The sequence below is a fragment of the Microcebus murinus genome, chromosome 6 (assembly GCF_040939455.1).
Source record: "Microcebus murinus isolate Inina chromosome 6, M.murinus_Inina_mat1.0, whole genome shotgun sequence".
NCBI lineage: Eukaryota > Metazoa > Chordata > Mammalia > Primates > Cheirogaleidae > Microcebus > Microcebus murinus.
Genome location: NC_134109.1, coordinates 59560809 through 59586307, shown reverse-complemented (window position 1 = coordinate 59586307; position 25499 = coordinate 59560809). Strand labels below are relative to the sequence as shown.

Genomic DNA, 25499 nt, shown 5'->3' with positions numbered 1-25499 from the left:
ACACTGTTTGCCTTTATTACTATGCTGATATTTGTACTAATAGTGCAAATGTAATCGTGAATCAATAGTGAATGCATGAATCAAGGCAGTGGCACCAAACTGTATTAGTAGTCACAATATTCTTTACTACCACACACTTGTAGTGAAAAAAAAAAAAGCCAGTTTCGCTTAAGAATGTCCTTGATGAAGCAGTAGAAATTATTAATTGTATTAAATCTTGATGCTTGAGCACACATGTCTTTTAAGATTTCGTGTAATGAAATGGGAAGTATGCAGAAAACTCTTCTGCATGCTGAAATTTCATGGTTGTCTTGAGAAAAGCACATGTGTGATTGCAAGCTGAACTAGCTGCTGCTTTCATAAAACACCACTTTTACAGGAACGAACAACAGACTTATAATCTATGATTATTCAGACTTAAGCACTTGGCAGACATTTTTTTCCAATGTGAAACGAGCCTATCACTTTAAGGAAAATAATTGACAGTATCGTGGCCAGTGATAAAATTTGAGCTTTCAAGTATAAACTTTCTGATGAGGGTTAGTGTTGATTTTTGATGTTGTATAGTGAAATGTGTCAATAATGGGAGATCTGCATAATTCAATGAACCATTATTTTTAAATAACTAGTGAATATTACAAGATCATGTACCAGTATAAGTAAGATCCCTTCAAACTACAAGATAGAATCACAGATTTTAATGTAACAGAGTATGAAAGTTTATGTGGTTTCAGAGTCTACATTGCAGCTAACCTTTATAAATTACCATGATTATAAAGGAGTCCTGAGACCAAAAAGTTGAAAACTGCTGTTATAGAGGGTGGAAGGAAGAGAAGATAGATTTATAAAATAATAATTAATAAAACATGTATGTTCCAAATAATGAGTCCGTAGATAGCTGAGAGATTCTGCCATGAGATGTAGAGATGGTGGCAAATATAGGGCAGAATCAGTATACTGATTTTGCCTATTTCAGAAGTTTGCTTAAGGGTAGACCTATGCCTGGGAAAGATATAAGAAAATTTTTCCTTCTCTGTTGCATGGCTTTCCTTGAAATTCAAGTATACTATGGATTATGTGACCTTTATGGTATTGTCTAGGATGGGCTTGGCAAACTTTCTCTTAATAGGTTTAGGCTTTGTGGGCCACTTAGTTTCTGTTGCAACTGCTCAGCTCTGCTATTGTGGTACAAAAGTAGTAAATGAATGGATGTGCCATGTTCCATTGAAACTTTATTCACACAAAGTTTGCTAATCGTAGTCTAGGACATTAACAACTGTTATGGATTTATTATCATATGGATACATGTTTCAAGCTCCAAACAACTGATTCACAATTGTTATTTTAAATGAACTTTTGAAATGCCTCATACTTGTTAATTTGGGGAATGTCACTATATGAACTTTAATTTTCTCCACTGATTGACTTTATAAGATTGGTGAATATTCTTTACTAGCCCTCTAAATGTAATAACTGTATGGTAGATCTTTGGCATTGTTGAATTTAACATTTGACCTGGAAAGTTTTTCATGTGTAATTTCATTTGTAATTTTGTTCATATATATACATTTGTCAAATTGAACATGGACATAAGCACTCTCCAATATGGTAGCTGCTAGTCACATGTGGTTTTTGAGCACTTGTAATGTGGCTAGTCCAAACTGAGATGTCCTTAATGTATGAAATACATACTAGATTTGATGACTTAGTATGGGAAAAGGAATATAAAATATCTCATTTTTTATATAGTTACATGTTGAAATGATAATATTTTGGGTTAAATAAAATATTAAAATTAATATCACTTGTTTTTATTTTTAAATGTCACTATTAGAAATTTTCAAATCATGTGTGGCCTGCACATATATTTTTCTGTTATATTTCTGCATTGCTGATGTAGATTGTTCCTGTGGCTCAAACTTGGTCTCACATTTTATTTTAGACTCCAGCTTGTTCGAAAAAGTGTTTTGAGATTCTCACTTCTGAACTGGCTTGGGAGTATAGGCTTGATTATGACTTTACAATGCATTAGTTTATATTCTTTTCTTTCCCCCACTCTGGTCTTAGAAAGACCTATTATTTTATATTTTTAAATTTCATTCTGTATGTACAAAGGGGAATAGTAGAGTTACATTAGAATGGTAGTATATGGTGGCTTCATTTTATATGAAAATGTCTTTAGATTATTTTTATAATTTAAAAGCTGTAGGGGAAGAGTTTTAAATGTAAGCATATATTAACCTAATTTTATTTTTATTTTTGGTATATAGCTTGTAGACCCCGGAGTTAAAGCATGGACACCCACTAAAGGAAAACAAAACGTCATCATGTTTGTTGGATTACAAGGAAGTGGTAAAACAACAACATGTTCAAAGGTAAATTTAATTTTTAAAAAGTCATATAGAAGATATGTTTGTATAAATCAAGTTTTATTTTAAAGCCAGGCTTTATAATATTGTTGCTTTACAACTTTGTGTTACTTGATATGTTTATTATGTTTTTTGTAAGATAAGAAGAAAAAAATCTCACAGCCTCTTGTGATTGGTTTTTGTAGGAATGGTAGACTTTTATATAACTGCAATTTCTTTTATAAAAAAAAGACCATTCCTCTCCTTTAAGGATGTAAGTGTATGATTTTTGGAGAAGAGAATATGGAGTTTACTTTACCTCTTATGACTCAAGACTCCTTTTTCAGGTTCCCAGCCAGCATAATGTAAACCTTCATTTTGCCTATCTTTATGCAAATTTTTAATTCATTATAAGACCCCTTCCTCCAGAATTGGGTGCCTCAACATTGTTACCAGATTTTTTTCCATAAGCCCCACCTGTGTTGGGGGTTAAAAAAAAAAGAGGATTTTTTAAATAGGGTTTTGCTATTGTTTGTTTTTAATTAACATTAACACTAGTTAACTTTTTTTGACTATGATCATTTTATATCCTTTGAATGCTACTGTATGAAAATTAGAATTTAAACTCTAGGAAATTTGCTATATTTACAAATCTTTAATATTAGTTTCAGGAAAGTTATGAGCAAATTTACTTTACCCCTTAGGTAAATAATAAAGTTAAACAATAATTTATTATATTTTATGATATTATATTTTTTTAATCTTCCTTTTCCAGTTAGCATATTATTACCAGAGGAAAGGTTGGAAAACCTGTTTGATATGTGCAGACACATTCAGAGCAGGTAATGTGTTGAAATATGAAAATTGAAAATTGCTTTCCATAATTTTTATTTTCAAGTTTGAGGATTCATTTACTCTTTATCTCCTAGGGGCTTTTGACCAACTAAAACAGAATGCTACCAAAGCAAGAATTCCATTTTATGGAAGGTAGGTTACTGTTTTTTATTTTGATACTCATGTGCCTTGTTTGACTTTTTTTTTTGAGAGACAATCTTGCTCTGTTGCTCAGGCTGGAGTGCAGTGGCTTGATCATAGCTCACTGTAACCTCAAACTTCTAGCCTCAAGCGATCTTCCTGCCTCAGCCTCTTGAATAGCTGGGACTCTGGGTATGTGACACCATGCCTAGCTAATTTTTCTGTTTTTTGTAGAGATAAGGTCTTGCACTTTCTCAGGCTGGTCCCGAATTCTTGGCCTCAAGTGATCCTCTCACCTTGGCCACTCAAGTGCTGGGATTATAGGCATGAGCCACGATGGCTGGCCTTGTCTTTTTATGCTACCTGGTTGCATTTTTACATAATATGTGGAAAAAAGTGGGGTATAATTAATAACTTATCTTTTATTACTATTACATGACCTTTCTGTTCCAGCCTGATAGGTCAGAGTGGACATTGTTTAGTTCATGACTCTGCTTGTATTTATCATCCTGCCTAGCATGCTTTCCTACTTCCTCTGCCTCTCTATTCCTATTGTTTCTTTTAAGGCTGTCTGAAGCATTCCACACTTAAATACACACAACATTGGTGAATTCCATACTACTTCTTTAGTATATCATTTAAAAACATTTGCGTTAAATCATCCTAAAATGACTTACAATCTCTAATTATCTCATAGATTGATTACTGCTGTCTCTCACTTTATTACATTGTTGTTCAGTTATGTAGTCTGTATATGTTAGAATGATTAATTTAAAGAAGAGAGTCTAACTTGAATTTAGAAGGACTTGTTTGAGAAACTTCTTATTTAGGACTTCTATTTTTTGGCTAGCCAAAAAAGCTAGTGAACTTTGGCTATGATATGTTCTTAATTAAAATTTTTTCCTTTCAGTCATTTTTTAATGATAATTTCTGACAGATAGATTAAAGAGTAATGTTAAGAATTTTTTTTAGGATAAGAACCATTTCTAATATAGTTTTGTATGTGTTGGGGGGAGGGGTTGGTTTCTGATAAAAACCAGAAAACCTGCTAGACAAATTCTGGAAGAGCAATAATATTTCTAATATACTTTTTAATGTTAGGTGATAATAAAGTTATGTTTTAAGGTATCACAATTTGCAAATAGCATAATTTAGTTGATAATTACTTGAATTACTGGCCAAATCTGGAGCATTACTTTTTAACCGGAATTCTCAATGCCATTTAAATAATCTCTCCTTTACTCATGGAAATGTAAAAAACCTCTGGGAAGGAGGAAGGAAATAGGATTGGAGAAGGACTTGAGCTATATCTTCAATGTTAAAATTATAAATCTGGAATATATATTAACATAAATAATTAGCATTTTTTAGACAGTAGATACAGTGCTGTTTGATACAGTATCATCTGTCCCTTCTTAAATAGTTTTAATGAAGAATTTTAAAGAGCTAGGTGTGTTGGTGCCTATGAAAAAATATTTTTTTAAAGAAAAAGTGAAAGGGCCTGGCGCGGTGGCTCACACCTGTAATCCTAGCACTCTGGGAGGCTGAGGTGGGCGGATTGCTCGAGGTCAGGAGTTCGAAACCAGCCTGAGCAAGAGTGAGAGACCCCGTCTCTACTATAAATAGAAATAAATTAATTGGCCAACTAATATATATAGAAAAAAATTAGCCGGGCATGGTGGCGCATGCCTGTAGTCCTAGCTACTCGGGAGGCTGAGGCAGGAGGATTGCTTGAGCTCAGGAGTTTGAGGTTGCTGTGAGCTAGGCTGATGCTACGGCACTCACTTTAGCCTGTGCAACAAAGCGGGACTCTGTCTCAAAAAAAAAAAAAAAAAAGAAAAAGAAAAAGTGAAAGCACCAATATTAACGCTTTTTACTTCCCACTTGCCTGTTTTGAGCATGTTCATTTATGCATTTTTCAATGTCTATGTAAATGAATGGACATTCAGAAACATATATATCGTATATAGAGATAGATTATTTTAAATTAAAATGGGTTCTTTCAGTGCTTTATATCTTGATTACTGTAGTGGTAGTTATGGTAAATTTGTCAAAACTCACCAAAATGAACACTTAAAATGGTACATTTTATTGTATGTAAATACACCACTGTAGAGTTAAAAATGGGATTATAATAATCCTGGAATGGATAATAAAGTGTTTAAGGTAATTCTTTTTTATGACATCATTTATTATGCTGTATGCATATATATAATTAACCAATCCCTTTATGAATATCTTTGATCATATTGTTTTGCACATTTATAAACTTTACTTGCATATTTATTATATTTTGAAATGATAATCACTGTCATTTTTTTCAACATTTTCTTGCTTATTCTCATCTGCTTATTTTTCTAGATAAATTTTAGAATTCTTTATCAAGTTTCAAAAAGAAAACTCTAAGATTTTAATTGGAATTACGTTGAAACCAATTAATTTAGGGGAGAATTGACATCTTCACTATATTTTTGTATAGCTTCATTTAGGGACCTATGTCTTTTTTGTTAAAAATGTTTACATCCTTTGGTATAGTAATTTTCTTCATTTAAATCTAATATTCTTACTAAGTGTATTTGTGTGTGATTTTTTGATTGTTCTTAATTTAGGGGAAAAACGTCTTTTTTTTTTAACATTATATGTCTTTTCAGTTGACTACTGATCTATATAAAAAATTACCACTAGGCCAGGCGCGGTGGCCTACGCCTGTAATCCTAGCACTCTGGGAGGCCAAGGCGGGCGGATTGCTCAAGGTCAGGAGTTCAAAACCAGCCTGAGCGAGACCCCGTCTCTACTATAAAAAAATAGAAAGAAATTAATTGGCCAACTAATATATATAGAAAAAATTAGCCGGGCATGGTGGCGCATGCCTGTAGTCCCAGCTACTCGGGAGGCTAAGGCAGGAGGATTGCTTGAGCCCAGGAGTTTGAGGTTGCTATGAGCTAGGCTGATGCCACGGCACTCACTCTAGCCTGGGCAACAAAGTGAGACTGTGTCTCAAAAAAAAAAAAATTACCACTAATCAGAAAAATGCAAATTAGAATGTGATCTCATTTCTTGATTTTCACATCGATAAAGATTTTTGTCAGAGATTGTAAAAATGTAGTAAAATAGGAATGAGATTAAGCTCTCATGGAGGACATTTTTCTTTTAAAAGCCCAAAGCCTTGAATGGCATACTATTTGATCCAAATTCAGCTTGTAAGAGTGTGTTATAATAGTTTCAAAGAAACAACATTTATGTACTGTTTATATTGGCTATATTTTTAATACCAGGAAATTGGAAAAGTTTCGAATGTCCAATAATAAGGCATTTATTTAATAAATGATAATGTAGCCACATGATAGAATGCTGAATAACCTAAAAGTTATATTTTACAAGAATATTTAATGGTTTTATAAAATGTTTACATAAGGGTGTTAAGTGGAAAAGCAAGTAGGAAACAGTATGTAACATGAATTCAATTATTAAATTATTAAAGAAGATATGAAAAAAAATTGAGGGAAGCACCCTTATTTAGAAAAGACATGCAGCATACAGAGTTTTGTAATTGGAAAATTGGATAGTGCTTCATGCTGTTCTAGAAGTGGATTTCTATATTTAATTCTTATTAAATTTTATTCTTCTCAATTGAAATTGTGAAAGTTTGGCCTTTTCAGAATAAAGATAGACTAACAAGTCCCAGATTAAGAGTATTTGGAAGTTTTGCTGTTGTGGTTGTTAAATCATTTGTCCATGTTAAATAGCTATACAGAAATGGATCCTGTTATCATTGCTTCTGAAGGAGTGGAGAAATTCAAAAATGAAAATTTTGAAATTATTATTGTTGATACAAGTGGCCGCCACAAACAAGAAGACTCTTTGTTTGAAGAAATGCTTCAAGTTGCTAATGCTATAGTAAGTAGCTTTGAATGTAACACCATTTTTAGGCTTTGCTTAATTTAATTATAAAACCTAATTGTGTATATGATCAATATAAATTATTCCTTTCCTATAAGGTAGATTCCAAGTAATTTATTTCTGTTTGGGACACTTATATCTGTGTGGTAAGGACTTACTCTTGTCATTTCTGATCTCCTGTAAATATGAAATTTTCATGAGTAAGTATCAAAAAAACAATTTCCTTTCTCACTTAATCATCTTATTAGTATGTATAAGAAAAACATAGGCCGAGTGTGGTGGCTTACGCTTGTAATCCTACCACTTTCGGGGGCTGAGGCAAGAGGATCACTTGAGGCCAGGAGTTTAAGATCAACCTGAACAACATAGTGAGATCCCATCTCTACAAAAAAAATAGAAAAATCAGCAGGGCATGATGGTATGTGCCTGTATTCCCAGCTACTCAGAAGGCTGAGGCAGGAGTATCACTTGAGCCCAGGAGTTTGAGGTTGCACTGAGCTAAGGTATACTCTAGCCTAGGCAACGGAGCAAGACACTGTCTCAAAAAAAAACCATAAAAAATTAAGAATTCACCTTTAGTATCTATTGAATTTCCTTTCTGTGAATTCATTTTAGTTGGAAACATTTATTATACTTTAGATGAATTTTGGAAGTTTTTCAAAATGAAGTACTTAACAATATTAATCAGCTGGGTGTGGTAGCTCACGCCTGTATTCCTAGCACTCTGAGAGGCCGAGGCGGGCTGATGGCTCAAGTTCAGGAGTTGGAAACCAGCCTGAGCAAGAGCGAGACCCCATCTCTACTAAAAATAGAAAGAAATTAATTGGCCAACTAAAAATATATAGAAAAAATTAGCTGGGCATGGTGGCTAATGCCTGTAGTCCCAGCTACTCGGGAGACTGAGGCAGAAGGATTGCTTGAGCCCAGGAGTTTGAGGTTGCTGTAAGCTGGGCTGATGCCATGGCACTCTAGCCTAGGCAACAGAGTGAGATTGTCTCAAAAAAAAAAAAATTAATCATTATTTAGTATCTCTTTAAAATTGTGATAGAAATAACTTGAGAGAGAAGCAGCAGTTTATAGCTTATTTGCAGCAAATATTAGGAACCCATGTTTAGTTATTCAGGTGTTGGCAGTAATTCTTTGGTTGGTGGTTAATACTAATAAGTTTCTTTTTAGTTATGCTGTTATTTTGACCAAGTTGAGCAGATATAAGGGAAATAGTCTCAGTCTGTTTTATCCATTTTGATTTCAGTATACATTCTTCTACTTTATATTTTTTCTAATTTGCTTTTGCTATTTCTTTACATAGAATGCCATTCTTTCAGATCCTTGTATAATTTTTTTTTTTTTTTAATTTAGGCCTCAGTTCAAATGTTAGGTCAAGAGAGGCCTTCTCTGACTACCTTATCAAAAGATGCCTCCCACACCTGAAAACTGATATTCTGTATCCCTATTTATTTGTCATACATCTGAAATGTTTATTTACCTATTATTTGTCTCTTCTGACTAAAAGTTTCATGAGGACAAGTATTTTCTTATTTACCTCTTTGTCTTTAGGGCCTGGATGGTACCTAATAATGCATAATACTCCCTCAACAAATATTTATTGATTGAATAATTATTTATGATAAATGTTGTTTTATAGTTTCTAATGATAACATTTACTTAAGATCAGTAAAAATATGTATCTTTTCTATTTAAACTTTCTAGCAACCTGATAACATTGTTTATGTGATGGATGCCTCCATTGGTCAGGCTTGTGAAGCCCAGGCCAAGGCTTTTAAAGATAAAGTAGATGTAGCCTCAGTAATAGTGACAAAACTTGATGGTCATGCAAAAGGAGGTGGAGCACTCAGTGCGTAAGTACCATTAAGTCCTATGTCTTGGGGTTATACAGGGAGCGTGTGTATGTTTATGGCTTTCTTATTCATTATCTAAAATATATTCCAATAGTGTACCTAATAATGGTTTATAAAAGAAGTTTAAATAGAAGCAGAATTTTGGGGCTGATATAGTTCTCCTTTAACTAGTAAAAAGAAACTTGAGCTTTATACTTTTGTCTGATTAAGGTTGAAGGTAGATTCCCTTCGAATTCCAGATCTGCTGGAAATTTTTGAGTTTTTTTTTTTTTTTTTGAAGTTATTTTATATCTTCTTTTTCTTTGCAGAGTTGCTGCCACAAAAAGTCCAATCATTTTCATTGGTACAGGGGAACATATAGATGACTTTGAACCTTTCAAAACACAGCCTTTCATCAGCAAACTTCTTGGTATGTACAGTGGTAGGGATCCAGAAAAAAATCTCTGAGACATAGTATGGATCTTTAGGACAGATTAGGATTTTAATCCTGCCATCACTAACTAATTTAGGAAGATCATTTCTTTCTATGATTTACCTTCCTCACCTCTAAAATAGGGATATTTGTTTTCTGTGATTAGAGTGGTAAGATGAGATATTTGATGGAAAGGTCTTTGGAAAAGTTTTAGAGAACAATGCAAAAATATGTGATTGTAGTAATAGCAGTTATAATGGCAGTAAAACTTTGGTAGTGACTGGAGGTGGTATAGTTATAAAGCATGGAATTTAGAGTTAAGCCCTGGGCTGGAGTCCCTGCTTTGTCACTTCTTTGCTACTGCTTAATTTCCATAGCTTCAGTTTTTTTGATCTGTAAAGTATAGTAAGAGTACTTAACCTGCCTACTTCACGAGGTTATTGTGTGTATCAATATGTTTTGTATAACATAAAGCAGAGTACAGTGTTAGTTGTTAATTTTTCTTTTTGGGGTCTTACAGGTATGGGTGACATTGAAGGATTGATAGATAAAGTCAACGAGTTGAAGTTGGATGACAATGAAGCACTTATAGAGAAGTTGAAACATGGTATATGAGTGGCAAAAAAGCATTTGATCTCAGATGTCTTCCCTTGATTTCTTTTTGATAAAGCTACTATTATTAATTTGTTTGAAATGATAATATCTATTATTAGCATCAACTCTTCAAATGTTTATTTCATATGATTTATATGTAAATCATTTTAAATCTCAGACATCTGAGCAGTTACAGAATCAAGTGTTTTTATTTTTTTTCTCATAACCATATTATCTTAAGATTAAAAATCAAGGCTTTCATTGAGTTCCTTGAAGTAAAATAGGTTAAAAATAAGTTAGAACATATTCTTCTAACCTGTTTGCTTTCTTATAAATTCTATATATTTTATAAAATATGTAAAAAGAAATTTAAAAGGATGGGATTAAATACACAAACATTTTTTTACTCCTTATGAAAGAACACTCCTAAAGAGAAGTATATCACTGTGAGTAATAGCTCAGGTTCTTAAATATAACATACTTACATTTATTTGTATCTTACAAATAAATCAAATAAATCATACTTACAAATACAAATTTATTTGTACAAATACAAATAAATCATACTTATATTTATTTGTATCTCTGATCTGTTTTTTAGTTGTATAACTTTTTCAAATTACTTAGCCTCAATTTCTACATCAGTAAAAAGTAGGTAATACTAACTGCTTCATATGGTCGTGAAAATTACATTAGCTGAAACGTGTCTAGCACATCATAAGCACTCAATATATGTTATTATTGACCATTTCAGTTTTTCTCAAAGTGATCTATTCCTTTAATTCCCATGGCAACTATTCTCCCTTTGTTCCTTCTCACTCATCTTGTTAGATACTTTTGTCTTTGTCTTTCTTTTAAATGTGTTTTTCAAGGATCCTCCTAAGCCATCTTCTTTGTCTGGAACTTCAAAGTCATATTCATATCTGCATGTTTATTAGACTATTCTGAGATGTTCCATGGACACCTCAAATTAAACATATCCTTATCTTCCCATTCCAACTTTCCACCCCACTGTTATCATCAATGAATATTAACATCATTTGTTTTATTGCCGGAATCAGAAACTTGGGTGTCATTATTGATTCTTATTTCTTCCTCACTCTGCCTACCCCTTCCCCCATTAGTCAATTAGTCCTAGTGATTCTACCTGCTGATTATTTCCATTCTATTCCCTTCTCTTCAGCTTCCCTGCAACTATGCAAGTTTACTTCTTGCTTACTTAGATTATTTATTGTAAATCTTTTCACAGATCTTTCAGCTTCTGGACTCTTCCCCTTTAATCTTTTTTTTTTTTGAATACTGTAGGCAAAATAAATGCATGCATGCTTTTCTTTCTTTCTTTCTTTCTTTCTTTCTTTCTTTCTTTCTTTCTTTCTTTCTCTCTCTCTCTCTCTCTCTCTCTCTCTCTCTGTCTCTTTCTCTCTCTTTCTCTTTCTCTCTCTCTCTCTCTCCCTTTCTTTCTCTCCCTCTCTCTTTCCTTCTCCCCACCCCTCCCTTCCCCTCCCCTCCCCTCCCTTCCCCTCCCCTCCCCTCCCCTCCTCTCCTCTCCTCTCCCCTCCTCTTCCTTTTCTTTTTCCGACAGAGTCTCACTCTGTTGCCTGGGTTAGAGTTCCATGTCATCAGCCTAGCTCACAGCAACCTCAAAATACTGGGCTCAAGCGATCCTACTGCCTCAGCCTCCAGAGTAGCTGGGACTACAGACATGTGCCATCATGCCCAGCTAATTTTTTCTCTATATTTTTAGCTGTCCAGCTATTTCTTTCTATTTTTTCCATAGAGACGTACTCTCAATCTTGCTCAGACTGGTCTCGAACTCCTGAGCTCAAATGACCCACCCGCCATGGCCTCCCAGAGTGCTAGGATTGCAGGCATGAGCCACCTCCTCTGGCCTCAAGATGCTCTTTCAAAGTTGCAAATCTGATACCATTACTGCCTTTCTTAAAATTCTTCATTAGCTTCCCGTTGCCCTTAGAATATTTTAAATGATTTTATCATCTAGCCCATATCTTCTCCATCCTGTTTTGTCACTATTGTTCTTAGCATTCTATGTGCCAGCCATGCTGAACAACTTTCTTTTTTTTCATTTTAAAATTTTATTTATTTTTTGAGATAGGATCTCACTGTGTTGCCTGGGCCAGAGTGCAGTGGCATCACCATAGCTCACTGCAACCTCCAATGCCTGAACTCAAGTGATCTTCCTGCCTTGGCCTCCCAGAGTGCTGGGATTACAGGGATGAGCCACTGCACCAGCCTGCTTCTTTAATGTACATTGTTGTTTCTCACCTCTGGGCTATAGTCTTTTTGGTCCTTCTACCTGATAGACACATCCTCTCAGCCTCCTATCTATACCATCCTCTTCCTTGGCCAGGGTAGCTAACTCCTACTTGCACTTCAGATCTCTCCTTAAATGTCCTTTTTCAGGGACCTTTTACCTGATCCCTAGACTAAATTGGAACCCTCTGATACCTGTTTCTGTCACATCCTACAATTAATTGTTATATTATTCATCATAATTATTTGATGTCTGTCTTCCGTGCTTGGAGGTAAAAGTAGGGTTCGTATCTGTGCTCTTCATCTTTTGTGTTCATAGTACCTAGCACAGTGTCTGGCACATAGTAGGTCTTCAGTGAATGAATGAGTTTTATCCTTCATTGCCTGATTCTTTCCATCTGCCTTTCTCTATTTTGAATAACCCTAGCACTGTTTCTATTGCTACCTACTACCGTGTTTCCCTGAAAATAAAACCTACCCATAAAATAAGCCCTAGCAGGATTTCTAAGCATTTGCACAATATAAGCCCTATCCCAAAAATAAGAGCTAGTGATGGGCGTGGCTACGCAGCTTATCTGCAGGACCCATGCATTTTGTTGCAGAGCAGTAAAGAAGATGAGCAGCCCTTCTCATCTGCCCCATGAGAGCTCTATTGCTGAACACGAGAGATTGGGGCCAATGGTTCTAAAGGAAATAGAGTTGCAAGAAATTCAGGATGGAATTCGGGTTTGGAGAGTTATGATGATGTTACAGAAGAAGACGACTTAACTATATTTGAATAAATGTAGATTGTTGTACCGTACTTAAAAAAATAACATATCCCCTGAAAATAAGCCCTAGGGTGTCTTCTTGAGGAAAAATAAATATAAGACCCTGTCTTATTTTCACGGAAACATGGTACAAAGCTGGGTAGTATTTTCTTAGGCTGTCTACTTTCTGATTCCTGACTCTTCTTACATCTCTGCTTTTTTTTTTCTTTCTGCTTTTAATATTCTACTCATTTCTGAGGTTACCAAGGGTCTCAATTTCCAGAGGTAGTAAGCTTTCTCATCTTCATTGGTTCCTAATATTTGACAATGTTATCTGTCTTTTTTATTTGTTTATTTTTTTATTTTTTTTGAGACAGAGTCTCGCTTTGTTGCCCAAGCTAGAGTGAGTGCCATGGCGTCATCCTAGCTCACAGCAGTCTCAAACTCCTGGGCTCAAGCAATCCTACTGCCTCAGCCTCCCAAGTAGCTGGGACTACAGGCATGTGCCACCATACTCGGCTAATTTTTTCCTATATATATTAGTTGGCCAATTAATTTCTTTCTATTTATAGTAGAGACAGGGTCTTGCTCTTGCTCAGGCTGGTTTCGAGCTCCTGACCTTGAGCAATCCGCCTGCCTCAGCCTCCCAGAGTGCTAGGATTACAGGCATGAGCCACCGTGTCCGGCCTTTTTATTTTTAAACTCACTTGAGTTCCATGACAGTGGATTTCTTATATTATCATAGCTTTAATTATCACTTTTGTATAAATGGCCAAATATATATTTCAGCCTTAGCCTTGTCTTCCACTGTTTTATTTTGCATTTCTAGTTGCTTGCTGTAATAATTCTTTTTAAATATTTTACTGCCATTTCAAAGTCAGAATGCCTGAAACCAAATACCTCTTCTTTTTTATCTTTCCCCTTTGCTTTGTTCCCCACCCCTTTTTAAAATGAGATTAATTTACATACAGTGAAATGCTGGCTTCCTGAAGATGCCATTCCATCATTTATTGATTGATTGATTGATTGAGGCTGGGTCTCACTCTGTCTCCCAGGCTGGAGTGCAGTGGCATTATCTGCATCGTAGCTCACGGCAACCTCAAGCCCCTGGGCTCTAGTGATCCTCCTGCCTGAGCTTCCTGAGCAGTTGGAACTAGAGGTGTGGGCCACCGTACCCAGTTAATTTTTAAAGTTTTTGTAGGAATGTTGCCCTGACTCCATTCCATCTTTTTTAACAAATACATAGTATCCCCTATCCCATCAAGAAACAACATTTCCATTACTCTAGAAAGTTTGCTCATGCCCCTTCCTAGTAATGCTTCATATTATAGAAATCATAGAGTATGTCCTTTTTCTTCAATCTGTTTCTTTGACTAAGCATAATATTTTTGATATTCATTCATATAGTTATATGCATTTATCATTTGTTCTTTTTCTTGTTGAGTAGTATTTTATCTACATTCTATCCATTTTCCTGTTCATGGACAGCTAAGCTGTTTAAGAAACTCCAAATCTTCTAAAGTGTTTTTGCTATTTTACATTCTTACCAGCAATATATGGAAGTTCTACTTGCTCTACATTTTCTTTAATTTTTTGGTATTGTCATGCTTCTTAATTTTAGTCATCCTAGTAGGTATAGATTGTGTGCTTTGTTTTCAAGTAGGTTTCTTGTCTGTTTGTATATGTCTGTCTTCTCTGATAGAATATAAACTTCTCTAGAATAGGATCTGTCCATATGTCTGAATATTTTTCAGAGCACTCATTCTGTCATTGCACTTTGTAGTGAATGTTGATTAATTGGATATTTTATAAGTGTGCTTCAAGTTGAATTCATGATTAAGGAAAAGATTAATTTTATTGAATGGAAATGTACATTCTCTAATATATTTGAATCACTTGTAATTGTTTTTCAGGTCAGTTTACATTGCGAGACATGTATGAACAATTTCAAAATATCATGAAAATGGGCCCCTTCAGTCAGATCTTGGTCAGTTATCCTTAAAAGTTTCTTTATACCTTCTTGTGTTTTTCATTAAAATTTCTAAGAACATGTACACTTGTTTTAATTATTTTTAATATTTGGGTAAAAATAGATATTTTAAGACTTAGTGTCAGTATGAAAGCTGGTAGCTAAATGGGGACATTCTGAACAATTAATCTTCAGCTATTAATAACTTAATGTTAAATCTGTTTTAGGGCATGATCCCTGGTTTTGGTACAGATTTTATGAGCAAAGGAAATGAACAGGAGTCAATGGCAAGGCTAAAGAAATTAATGACGATAATGGATAGTATGAATGATCAAGGTAAGATGGTAGATTATTTGACTCAAAGGACAATGTTTAGAATAACAGCAAGGTGAGAGTTTCACTTTGTTCTGTGGACAAGATGGAGAAAATTTAGATGGAAAAATTATTTTTAGGTAGATGTGTAGTTTGAAAGTACTTATTCAAAGGGTTATGATTACTGGATTGACTTCATCATTGAGAGAAATGTCTAGTACAGTGTTTCTCCAAATGATTTACAAGGGAAGAACACTATTCATGATGTGGACAGAAATAAAAGGGGAAATCTGTAGTCAGGTTTGTGGAAATGCAGCTTTAAAAAGTTAAATATGTTTATTTATTGAAACTCTTGGCCGGGCACGGTGGCTCACGCCTATAATCCTAGCACTCTGAGAGGCCGAGGCAGGCGGATTGCTTGAGGTCAGGAGTTAGAAGCCAGCCTGAGCAAGGGTGAGGCCCCGTCTCTACTAAAAAATTGGCCAACTAATATATATATATATATATATATATATATGTGTGTGTGTGTGTGTGTGTGTGTGTGTATATATATATATATATATATATAAAATTAGCTGGGCATGGTGGCACATGCCTGTAGTCCCAGCTATTCGAGAGGCAGAGGCAGTGGGATTTCTTGAGCCCAGGAGTTTGAGGTTGCTGTGAGCTCGACTGATGCCACGGCACTCACTCTAGCCTGGGCAACAAAGTGAGATTCTGTCTCAAAAAAAAAAAAAAAAAAGTCTTCAGAGCTTTAATATGCTAACATACATTGGGAAACTGTAACATTATATATTGGGTTACTGCCCTGTCTCTGTAATCCTTTACAGGCATATGTCAAAGATATTGTGGGTTTTATTCCCGACCACTACAATAAAGGGAATATCATAATAAAGCGAGTCACATGATTTTTGTTTTCTACTGTATGCAAACTAGAAATATATATTTACAATATATAAAATATATTTACAGTATATATCCTATAGTGTGCAGTACCAGTATGCCTAAGAAACACTGTGCATACCTTAATTAAAAAATACTTTTATTGCTAAAAATATATCTAAGCTTTCAGTGAGTCAAATCTTTTTTGCAGGCTGGGCGCGGTGGCTCACGCCTGTAATCCTAGCACTCTGGGAGGCCGAGGTGGGCGGATTGCTCGAGGTCAGGAGTTCAAAGCCAGCCTGAGCAAGAGTGAGACCCCGCCTCTACTATAAATATAGAAAGAAATTAATTGGCTAACTAATATATATAGGAAAAAATTAGCCAGGCATGGTGGCGCATGCGTGTAGTCCCAGCTACTCGGGAGGCTGAGGCAGGAGGATTGCTTGAGCCCAGGAGGTTGAGGTTGCTGTGAGCTAGGCTGATGCTACGGCACTCACTGTAGCCTGTGCAACAAAGCGAGACTCTGTCTCAAAAAAAAAAAAAAAAAAAAAAAATCTTTTTTGCTGGTGGAGGGTCTTGATGTAGATTGCTGACTGTACAGGGTGGTGGTTGCTGAAGGTTAGGCTGGCTGTGGCAATTTCTTTTTTTTTTTTTATTTTTTATTTTTTTATTTCGGCATATTATGGGGGTACGGATTTTAAGGTTTCAATAAATGCCCATTTCCCCCCTCCCCCCACAAGTCTGAGTCTCCATCATGACCATCCCCTAGATGGTGCACATCTCACTCATTATATATGTATATACCCGCCCCCCTCCCACCTGCCCAATACCCTATTACTGTAGTACCTATGTGACCACTTAGGTGCTGTTCAGTTAATACCAATTTGCTGGTGAGTATATGTGGTGCTTGTTTTTCCATTCTTGGGAAACTTCACTTAATAGTATGGGTTCTAGCTCTAACCAGGAAAATATAAGATGTGCTATGTCACCATTGTTTCTTAGAGCTGAATAGTACTCCATGGTATACATATACCACATTTTATTAATCCATTCTTAGATTGATGGGCACTTGGGCTGTTTCCACAGCCTTGCTATTATGAATTGTGCTGCTATAAACATTCGAGTGCAGGTGTCTTTTTTGTAGAGTGTCATTGGATCTTTTGGATCTCAAACTCCTGGGCTCAAGTGATCAACCTGCCTCAGCCTCCCAAGTAGCTGGGACTACAGGCATGCACCACCATGACCGGCTAATTTTTTCTATATATATTTTTAGTTGGCCAATTAATTTTTTTTTATTTTTAGTAGAGACGGGGTCTTACTCTTGCTCGGGCTGGTTTCAAACTGCTGACTTGAATGATCCCTCCCCCCCGCCCCCAGCCTCCCAAAGTGCTAGGATTACAGGCATGAGCCACCACGCCTGGCCCGAGTATATCTTTTTAAATTGTTTTCTTAGTGGTTACTCTAGGTATTATATATACAATACTTAACTTATCACAGCCTACATGTGTCAGTATTTTACCAGTTCAAGTGAAATGCAGAAACCTTAACATCACCTTAGATTTAGTAAGTCCTACTTCCTAAATATTTCTTATATCTTCCCTGTTCTGTTTGATCTGTCTTCCTCAATGCCCAGAATGGTCTTTCTCAAAATAATAATCCTGGGGTCAGAATCTTTCAGTGGCTTTTTATTGTCTTCATGATGAATTCCAAACTCCTAAGCCTGGCATATAAATTGTTGTGATCTTGTCCTTAACCTACCTTTGTAGCCTCTTAGCTCTCTCATTTATGCTTCGTTCCTTGTATACAAAACTTATTTTATTTATTCTAGGAATCCATGTTTTGTTTCCTAGAATGTCTCTTGCTCATTTGTCTTTGCTTAACTGATAGTTGTCCTTCAGGACTACCTAGTTAAAGGAAACCACCAGTTAAGAACCTTTCGTGACTTCCTTTCTTCTTTAAATTAAGTCCCTTTCCACTATCTGTCATATTCCTTGCCATGATGTGTTATTAGTTTACCTTCTTTGTCTTATTTGATTTGAGATCTTGGAAGTAATATGATATATACTTCTTAAATATTTTATAATGAAGATAATGGCTTAAAAGGTGCATCTATGAAATAGATTTAGAGGTTTTAACTAAGTTTATTATGAGATTATATCTGTATATTACATTGGTAATCAGACTTCATCTGAATTTCAGTTCACTTCTGGACAATATACTTACTTATAGGGTATAGACAAATTAGAAGATATATTAGAAAATTAGGGTGGTAAATGGGGCTCTAAACCATAGGAGGAACAGTTGAATATTTGTCACCTAGAGAAAATTCACAAGAGACATGGTGGCTTTTAAGTATTTGAAAGCCTTATTTTTTATGCCTGACAAGAAGACATATACACAATGGAATAGGGAACAAGAATGGAAATTCCATGCAAACATATTTCAATTTAATATGTGAAAAGATTTTCCATAATTGCAGGTATAAAAAAATGGCATAGATTGCCTTATTTTAGATTGTGGGTCATCTTTCCTGAAGATATTAAGACCAAGGCTAGATCACCATTTATCTAGTGATATAGAGAGAATGTAGACATAGCAGACATTTGACTAAAGCCCATCCCATTCCTGAAATTGCACACAACTGAAACCAGAAGAAATGTACCTCATATTCTGAGAGTGATCAAAACACTGGAGGGAATGAACTTGTTCATTATATGCTACAGAGAGGTTTTAATACTACTAGTAGTAATTGCTTAACTATAGGAAATATAATTGTTCTGTTGATTATAGATAAAATCTACCTACTTCTGCTTATTTATATAACTAAATTTGTGAATTAAAGATTAATAATTTAGGGTAGAGTTTAAGGTGAACATTTTTATTGTTTTTTGAAATATAGCATATATCTTTAGTGTTTGGAAGATATGGAAAGGGTGGACATATGGGATATGGGAATAGTAGACATGGGGTTTCAAAGGTTCTTAGAATGTTTTATTTTACTTAAACTATAGGGAAAACATGTGTTGTTTTTATAGATTATAAACATCATAAGTATTCTTTTGAATATATTCCATGTTTAATATTTATTTAGAGACAGAGCTTAGCAGATAGGTTTCTTAAAGAAATAACTCATTTTTCTTTTTATGTTATGAAATATCTTACATACAGAAAAACAATTATAATAAATGGTCAAACTATTAAATACCATCCAAATTGAACAAATGTTATAATTTTCCATGTTTGCTTTTTGTTTTTTTTTGTTTTTTTTTTGAGACAGAGTCTCGCTTTGTTGCCCAGGCTAGAGTGAGTGCTGTGGCGTCAGCCTGGCTCACAGCAACCTCAAACTCCTGGGCTCAAGCGATCCTCCTGCCTCAGTCTCCCGAGTAGCTGGGATTACAGGCATGTGCCACTATGCCCGGCTAATTTTTTCTATATATATTAGTTGGCCAATTAATGTCTTTCTATTTATAGTAGAGACAGGGTCTCACTCTTGCTCAGGCTGGTTTCGAACTCCTGACCTCGAGCGATCTGCCTGCCTCGGCCTCCCAGAGTGCTAGGATTATAGGCGTGAGCCACCGCGCCCGGCCCATGTTTGCTTTTGATTTTTAAAAATTAAACATAGGGGTCAGGCACAGTGGCTCATGTGCCTTTACTCTGTCACCCAGGTTGCTGGAGTGCAGTGGTGCAACCATAGCTCACCGTAGCCTCAAAGTCCTGGGTTCAAGCAATCCTTCCACCTCAGCCTTCCTGGGACTACAGATGTACATGCCACTATGCCCAGCTAATTTTGCTATTTTTCATAGAGATGGGGTCTCACTATGTTGCCCAGGCTGGTCTTGAACTCCTGGGCTCAAGTGAGCCTCCCACCTCAGCATCCCAAAGTGCTGGGCTTATAAGCATGAGCCACTGTGCCTGACCCCTATGTTTAATTTTTAAAAATCAAAAGCAAACATGGAAAATTATAACATTTATTCAATTTGGATGGTATTTAATAGTTTGACCATTTATTACAATTGTTTTTCTGTATGTAAGATATTTCATAACATGAAAAGAAAAATGAGTTATTTCTTTAAGAAACCTATCTGCTAAGCTCTGTGAAGTTACATATTGCCCATTTGCACATAACTGTTTTCAAGATGAATGATAATTATATGTAAATGAAAGTAATTGACTCTTGCCTACAGAACTGGACAGTACGGATGGTGCCAAGGTTTTTAGTAAGCAACCGGGAAGAATCCAGAGAGTAGCAAGAGGATCAGGTGTGTCAACGAGAGATGTTCAGGAACTTCTGACACAATATACCAAGTTTGCACAGATGGTAAAAAAGATGGGAGGTATCAAAGGACTTTTCAAAGGTAAGAAAAATGAGCTCATTGTTAGTTAACAGATTGAAAAGAAAGAAACTGAGAAACTAAATATTAAGGTCAAGGAGTACTGCCAGTACTTAATTTCACCACTGAAATTCACTGCTGAATTTCATACTATATTCAAGTACTTTCTGGATTTATAATGTGATCTGTGATTTATCTGTCTTCAGATTCAAGGAAATAAACATTAATATTTTTAAAAAGCAAATTTAATGATTTTATTTTTAGGAACATATAATACATGTTACAGAAAATTTAGAGAATATAATTTAAAAAACCCATATTACCTTTACTCACTGGGGAATCCAGTGGATCATATTTCAGATAACAGTTGCTGTAACTGTTTTCTTCTGATATATCATGAATATTTTTCCATGTTGTCAAATATTCTTCAAAATGTAATTTTTAACCACTAACCACCACTATTCCTGTTACTCATGTATCTTTGTTTAATGTAATGCCTCTTTTTATTTTTATTTTTATAATTTTTTATAGAGACAGGGTCTCGCTCTTGCTCAGGCTGCTCTTGAACTCCTGAGCTCAAGAGTGTTAGGATTACAGGTGCGAGCCACTGTACCCAGCTGGTAATGCCTCTTTATTGGACAGTTAATCTGTTTTCATCTATTTCTGTATCAATTTCCGTGCAGTTCCATAAGACCAGGGATTTTATTTGTTTAGATCAGAAATATAATATACAATGAATAATTTTGAAATATTTCTAATTTAATGGTCAAATATTTTTTCAACGTTTTTATATTTCTACTTAAATTTAACATTTCTTTGTACATTTACTAGTTTGAATTTCCTTTATGAATCACCTCTTTATGTTCCTTGTCCAGTCATTCCATGTTTTCCCTAACTTCTTTGTAATAACTCTTTAAAATTCTTGGTTTATGTCTACAAATATTTTTTCTCCAGTTTTTCATTTTTATTTATTTATATTTTATAATGAACAGAAGTTTCCATTTTTAATGTAGCTAAGCTTATCTGTCTTTTCCTTTGATTTCTTTTATGCTTATGAAAGGCTTCCTCATGTTAATTCCATAGCACTTATTTTCTTTCTATTCATTTTTTATTTTTATTTTTATTTTTATTTTTTTTTTTTTTGAGACAGAGTCTCGCTTTGTTGCCCAAGCTAGAGTGAGTGCCGTGGCATCAGCCTAGCTCACAGCAACCTCAAACTCCTGGGCTCAAGCAATCCTTCTGCCTCAGCCTCCCGAGTAGCTGGGACTATAGGCATGCGCCACCATGCCCGGCTAATTTTTTCTATATATATTAGTTGGCCAATTAATTTCTTTCTATTTATAGTAGAGACGGGGTCTCGCTCTTGCTCAGGCTGGTTTCGAACTCCTGACCTCGAGCAATCCGCCCGCCTCGGCCTCCCAGAGTGCTAGGATTACAGGCATGAGCCACCGCGCCCGGCCTTCTATTCATTTTTGATTTTATTTTTTATGTGACTCTTTATTCCAAACTAGAATTTAATTTGCTGTGTATTTTGTAAGATAAAAAGATAGGATTTTCCAAAGAGTTGACCAACAGTTCTAGTCCTCTTTTTAATATTTTTCTATAATATAAACAACTATTAAAATGAATATATTATTTCAAAAAATATTGATTAGGCAAGCTCCAAAGGTTAATAACTCTGAAAAGAATGAGTATATACAGATGACAATTTTTTTTTTTTTTTTTGGGACAGAGTCTCACTCTGTTGCCCGGGCTAGAGAGCCACAGCGTCAGCTTAGCTCACAGCAACCTCAAACTCCTGGGCTCAAGTGATCCTCCTGCCTCAGTCTCTTGAGTAGCTGGTACTATAGGTGTGCACCACACCCGGCTGATTTTTTCTATTTTTAGGAGAGATATGGCCCTTGCTCAGGTCATCTCAAACTCTTGAGCTCAAGTGATCCTTCCGACTCAGCCTCCCAGAGTGCCAGATTACAGGTGTGAGCCACTGTGCCTGGCCTATACAGATGTTTTTAATTACCCTGTAGCTTTGAAAACTTTCCTTATTTTCCTTGTTTGCTATATCCTACTTTCTCTTTTGTGACAAGGGAGAAAAGTTAGACAAACATGTTTAAATTGGCTATAATTCCCAACATTACATGCTATTCATATAGTGATTAATAAACACATTATGTCAGTTTAGCATCTTTCTAAAGTGACCCTGACTATTCTTGATAGAACAGATCTATCATTTATTTAGATATTATCTATGCAATGATTCTTTAGTAAACACACAACTAAGATGAAGTGAGCAGTGGATATGCATGCATCCTTGTCACACCAAACTCTTAATATTTTAAGTCCTGAAAAACAAACTCTTAGGATAGATCACCAATGAATATGGAATTTATATCTTCCATATATTTATTATGATTTTTTCACAGACTTCATCACATTTTATCATAAAAACATCTCTTCTCTTCAATTCATCCTTCTTATTTCACAAAATTTATTCAGATTAACTAGCTATGATCAGAGAATCAGAAATAGTTTTGATTTTCATTTTTATTAAGTGTTCCTGGGAAGTACAATAGTTAATGCTCCTTTGAAATAAATTGTTTTGTTGAAGCAATTCTTCTTATTCATTGTTGCAGTGATGATCTCTTTTGTTTCTTGTCTCTTAAGAAGACAGCTGTTCTCTAAAGGATGCTTTTACCTGTTCTGGCCCAGAGTGCAGCTCTCTTCCATTGGCTGCTCTTTTTACCATGGAGTTTTTAGTTAGTATGTGGAAATTTCTTGAAAAATGAAGTTGCATTATTTGTCTTTCTATTCTCTGAAGCTTTTTATTATTTTTAAAAAGTCTTAGATATATATAACTCTTCATTCTCTTAGACTTATTCTTTCATACTCATTTAAAAGTTATCCAATCTTTTTCCTAACTCATATCTATGAACTCAGTTTTTGTTCAGCATTCCCCTATATCACTATTAAGCAATCATTATAGCTTACTATTAAGAACAACTAGGCTAATATTGCTAATGGTGGCTTATTCACAGGTATAACTATAAGTATTAGCAAAATCGTAGCCTTAAGAAAGTCTTTTAGGCCGGCGCGGTGGCTCACGCCTGTAATCCTAACACTCCGGGAGGCCGAGGTGGGCGGATTGCTCGAGGTCAGGAGTTTGAAACCAGCCTGAGCAAGAGTGAGACTCCATCTCTACTATAAATAGTAGTAGTCCCAGCTACTCGGGAGGCTGAGGCAGAAGGATTGCTTGAGCCCAGGAGTTTGAGGTTGCTGTGAGCTAGGCTGACGCCATGGCGCTCACTCTAGCCTGGACAACAAAGCGAGACTCTGTCTCAAAAAAAGAAAAAAAAAAAAAAGTCTTTTAAATGTTCCCTTATGTTGAATTTCACTTGTCCTTCAAAAAAATATATGTAATGGAGATAAAGATTAGAAGGGAATATGTAGAAATAGAAATAATTGTATTAGAGTGGTAAGATTATGTGATTTTTTTTCTTTTTGGTTACTCAATTGATTGAACTTTCTGTTGTATCTGGATTATATTACTTCCTATATGGACTTTAAATCTTTTTTTTTTCAGGTGGTGACATGTCTAAGAATGTGAGCCAGTCACAGATGGCAAAACTGAATCAACAAATGGCCAAAATGATGGATCCTAGAGTTCTTCATCACATGGGTAAATAGCAAATTGGTTTGAGTTTTAATGACAAGCCTTCTGTTATTATATTAAGAAAATAAAGAAGTGTGATTTGAGGGAAATGGTCATCTGAATCCTAAGTTTAAGGGTTGTAATAGCACTGTATTAGTTGAGATTTTATTCAGTCCTTTGCTATCACCTGTGATTTTTGTGTGTTTTCAAGATGATGAAGTGGTTTACCCATGTGATTTTTGAGTAAACTATTTAATGATCTTTTGCTTATTTTTGTTCTAGTGATCTTTTGCTCATTTCAGGAACCTGGATATTTTTAATGATGGGATTTTGAAATTATATAAGGATTTTGAACCTCAGTTTCACTTTTACTGTGTAACCTCTGAAAAGTCCCTTAACTTTCTAAACCTCACTTTCCTCACTCTGTAAAAAAACCTCACTCTGTAAAAATCACAGATAATGGCCGGGCGCGGTGGCTCACGCCTGTAATCCTAGCTCTTGGGAGGCCGAGGCGGGCGGATTGCTCAAGGTCAGGAGTTCAAAACCAGCCTGAGCAAGAGCGAGACCCCGTCTACTATAAATAGAAAGAAATTAATTGGCCAACTGATATATATATGTAAAAAATTAGCTGGGCATGGTGGCGCATGCCTGTAGTCCCAGCTACTCGGGAGGCTGAGGCAGAAGGATCACTGGAGCCCAGGAGTTTGAGGTTGCTGTGAGCTAGGCTGATGCCATGGCACTCACTCTAGCCTGGGCAACAAAGCGAGACTCTGTCTCAAAAAAAAAAAAAAATCACAGATAATATGTTATCAGGAAATTGTAACAGCTAAGTGAGCTAATATACAGAAAGCATTTAGTAAAATTCTAGGCACATAGTAAATGTTCAATAAATGGGAAATTCTTTGCTTTCTGTAAGTCTGATGAAATATACCTCCCTCCCATTGATTTCTTTTTATGTAACTTAACTAGTTACAGTAAGACTCTTTTGGACTTGCCAAAAAAAAGTTTTTGTTTAGATTTATTGACTGTGTGACAGGTCCTATTCTAAGATCTTTCATGAATCATTTTTTTTCATTTATTCTTTACAATAAGTCAATGAGGTAGGTAGTTTATTCTCTTTTATAGTTGAGGATATTGATGATAATACAAATTTTTGGTTGGTATATTATTTTAAGGCTGATGACTAAATTGCAGTCAGAACCTAGTATTTTTCAGAAGTTAAAGTGCTTATTAGGCAAAAAGTAATAAATG

The 25499-nt window shown here is 35.3% G+C and overlaps 1 protein-coding gene and 1 non-coding gene across 5 annotated transcripts in view; one reads left to right on the top strand and one right to left on the bottom strand.

Annotated features, from left to right (window-relative positions):
- Window positions 1-25499, top strand: part of LOC105855489 (signal recognition particle subunit SRP54) — an 81744-nt gene that overhangs the window by 14924 nt on the left and 41321 nt on the right. For all 4 annotated transcript variants that reach the window (XM_076004106.1, XM_012736498.2, XM_076004103.1 and 1 more), the window contains 11 exons: window positions 2271-2375; window positions 3124-3190; window positions 3278-3335; window positions 7070-7220; window positions 8934-9082; window positions 9391-9491; window positions 10015-10101; window positions 15022-15095; window positions 15305-15413; window positions 20456-20626; window positions 24180-24275. In XM_076004106.1, the coding sequence (XP_075860221.1) occupies window positions 2271-2375; window positions 3124-3190; window positions 3278-3335; window positions 7070-7220; window positions 8934-9082; window positions 9391-9491; window positions 10015-10101; window positions 15022-15095; window positions 15305-15413; window positions 20456-20626; window positions 24180-24275 (1168 nt within the window). The remainder of the gene's footprint in view (window positions 1-2270; window positions 2376-3123; window positions 3191-3277; window positions 3336-7069; window positions 7221-8933; window positions 9083-9390; window positions 9492-10014; window positions 10102-15021; window positions 15096-15304; window positions 15414-20455; window positions 20627-24179; window positions 24276-25499) is intronic.
- On the bottom strand, window positions 4338-4402 carry LOC142871697 (U7 small nuclear RNA). Its single transcript, XR_012919913.1, has one exon. It is a non-coding gene; the product is annotated as a U7 small nuclear RNA (small nuclear RNA).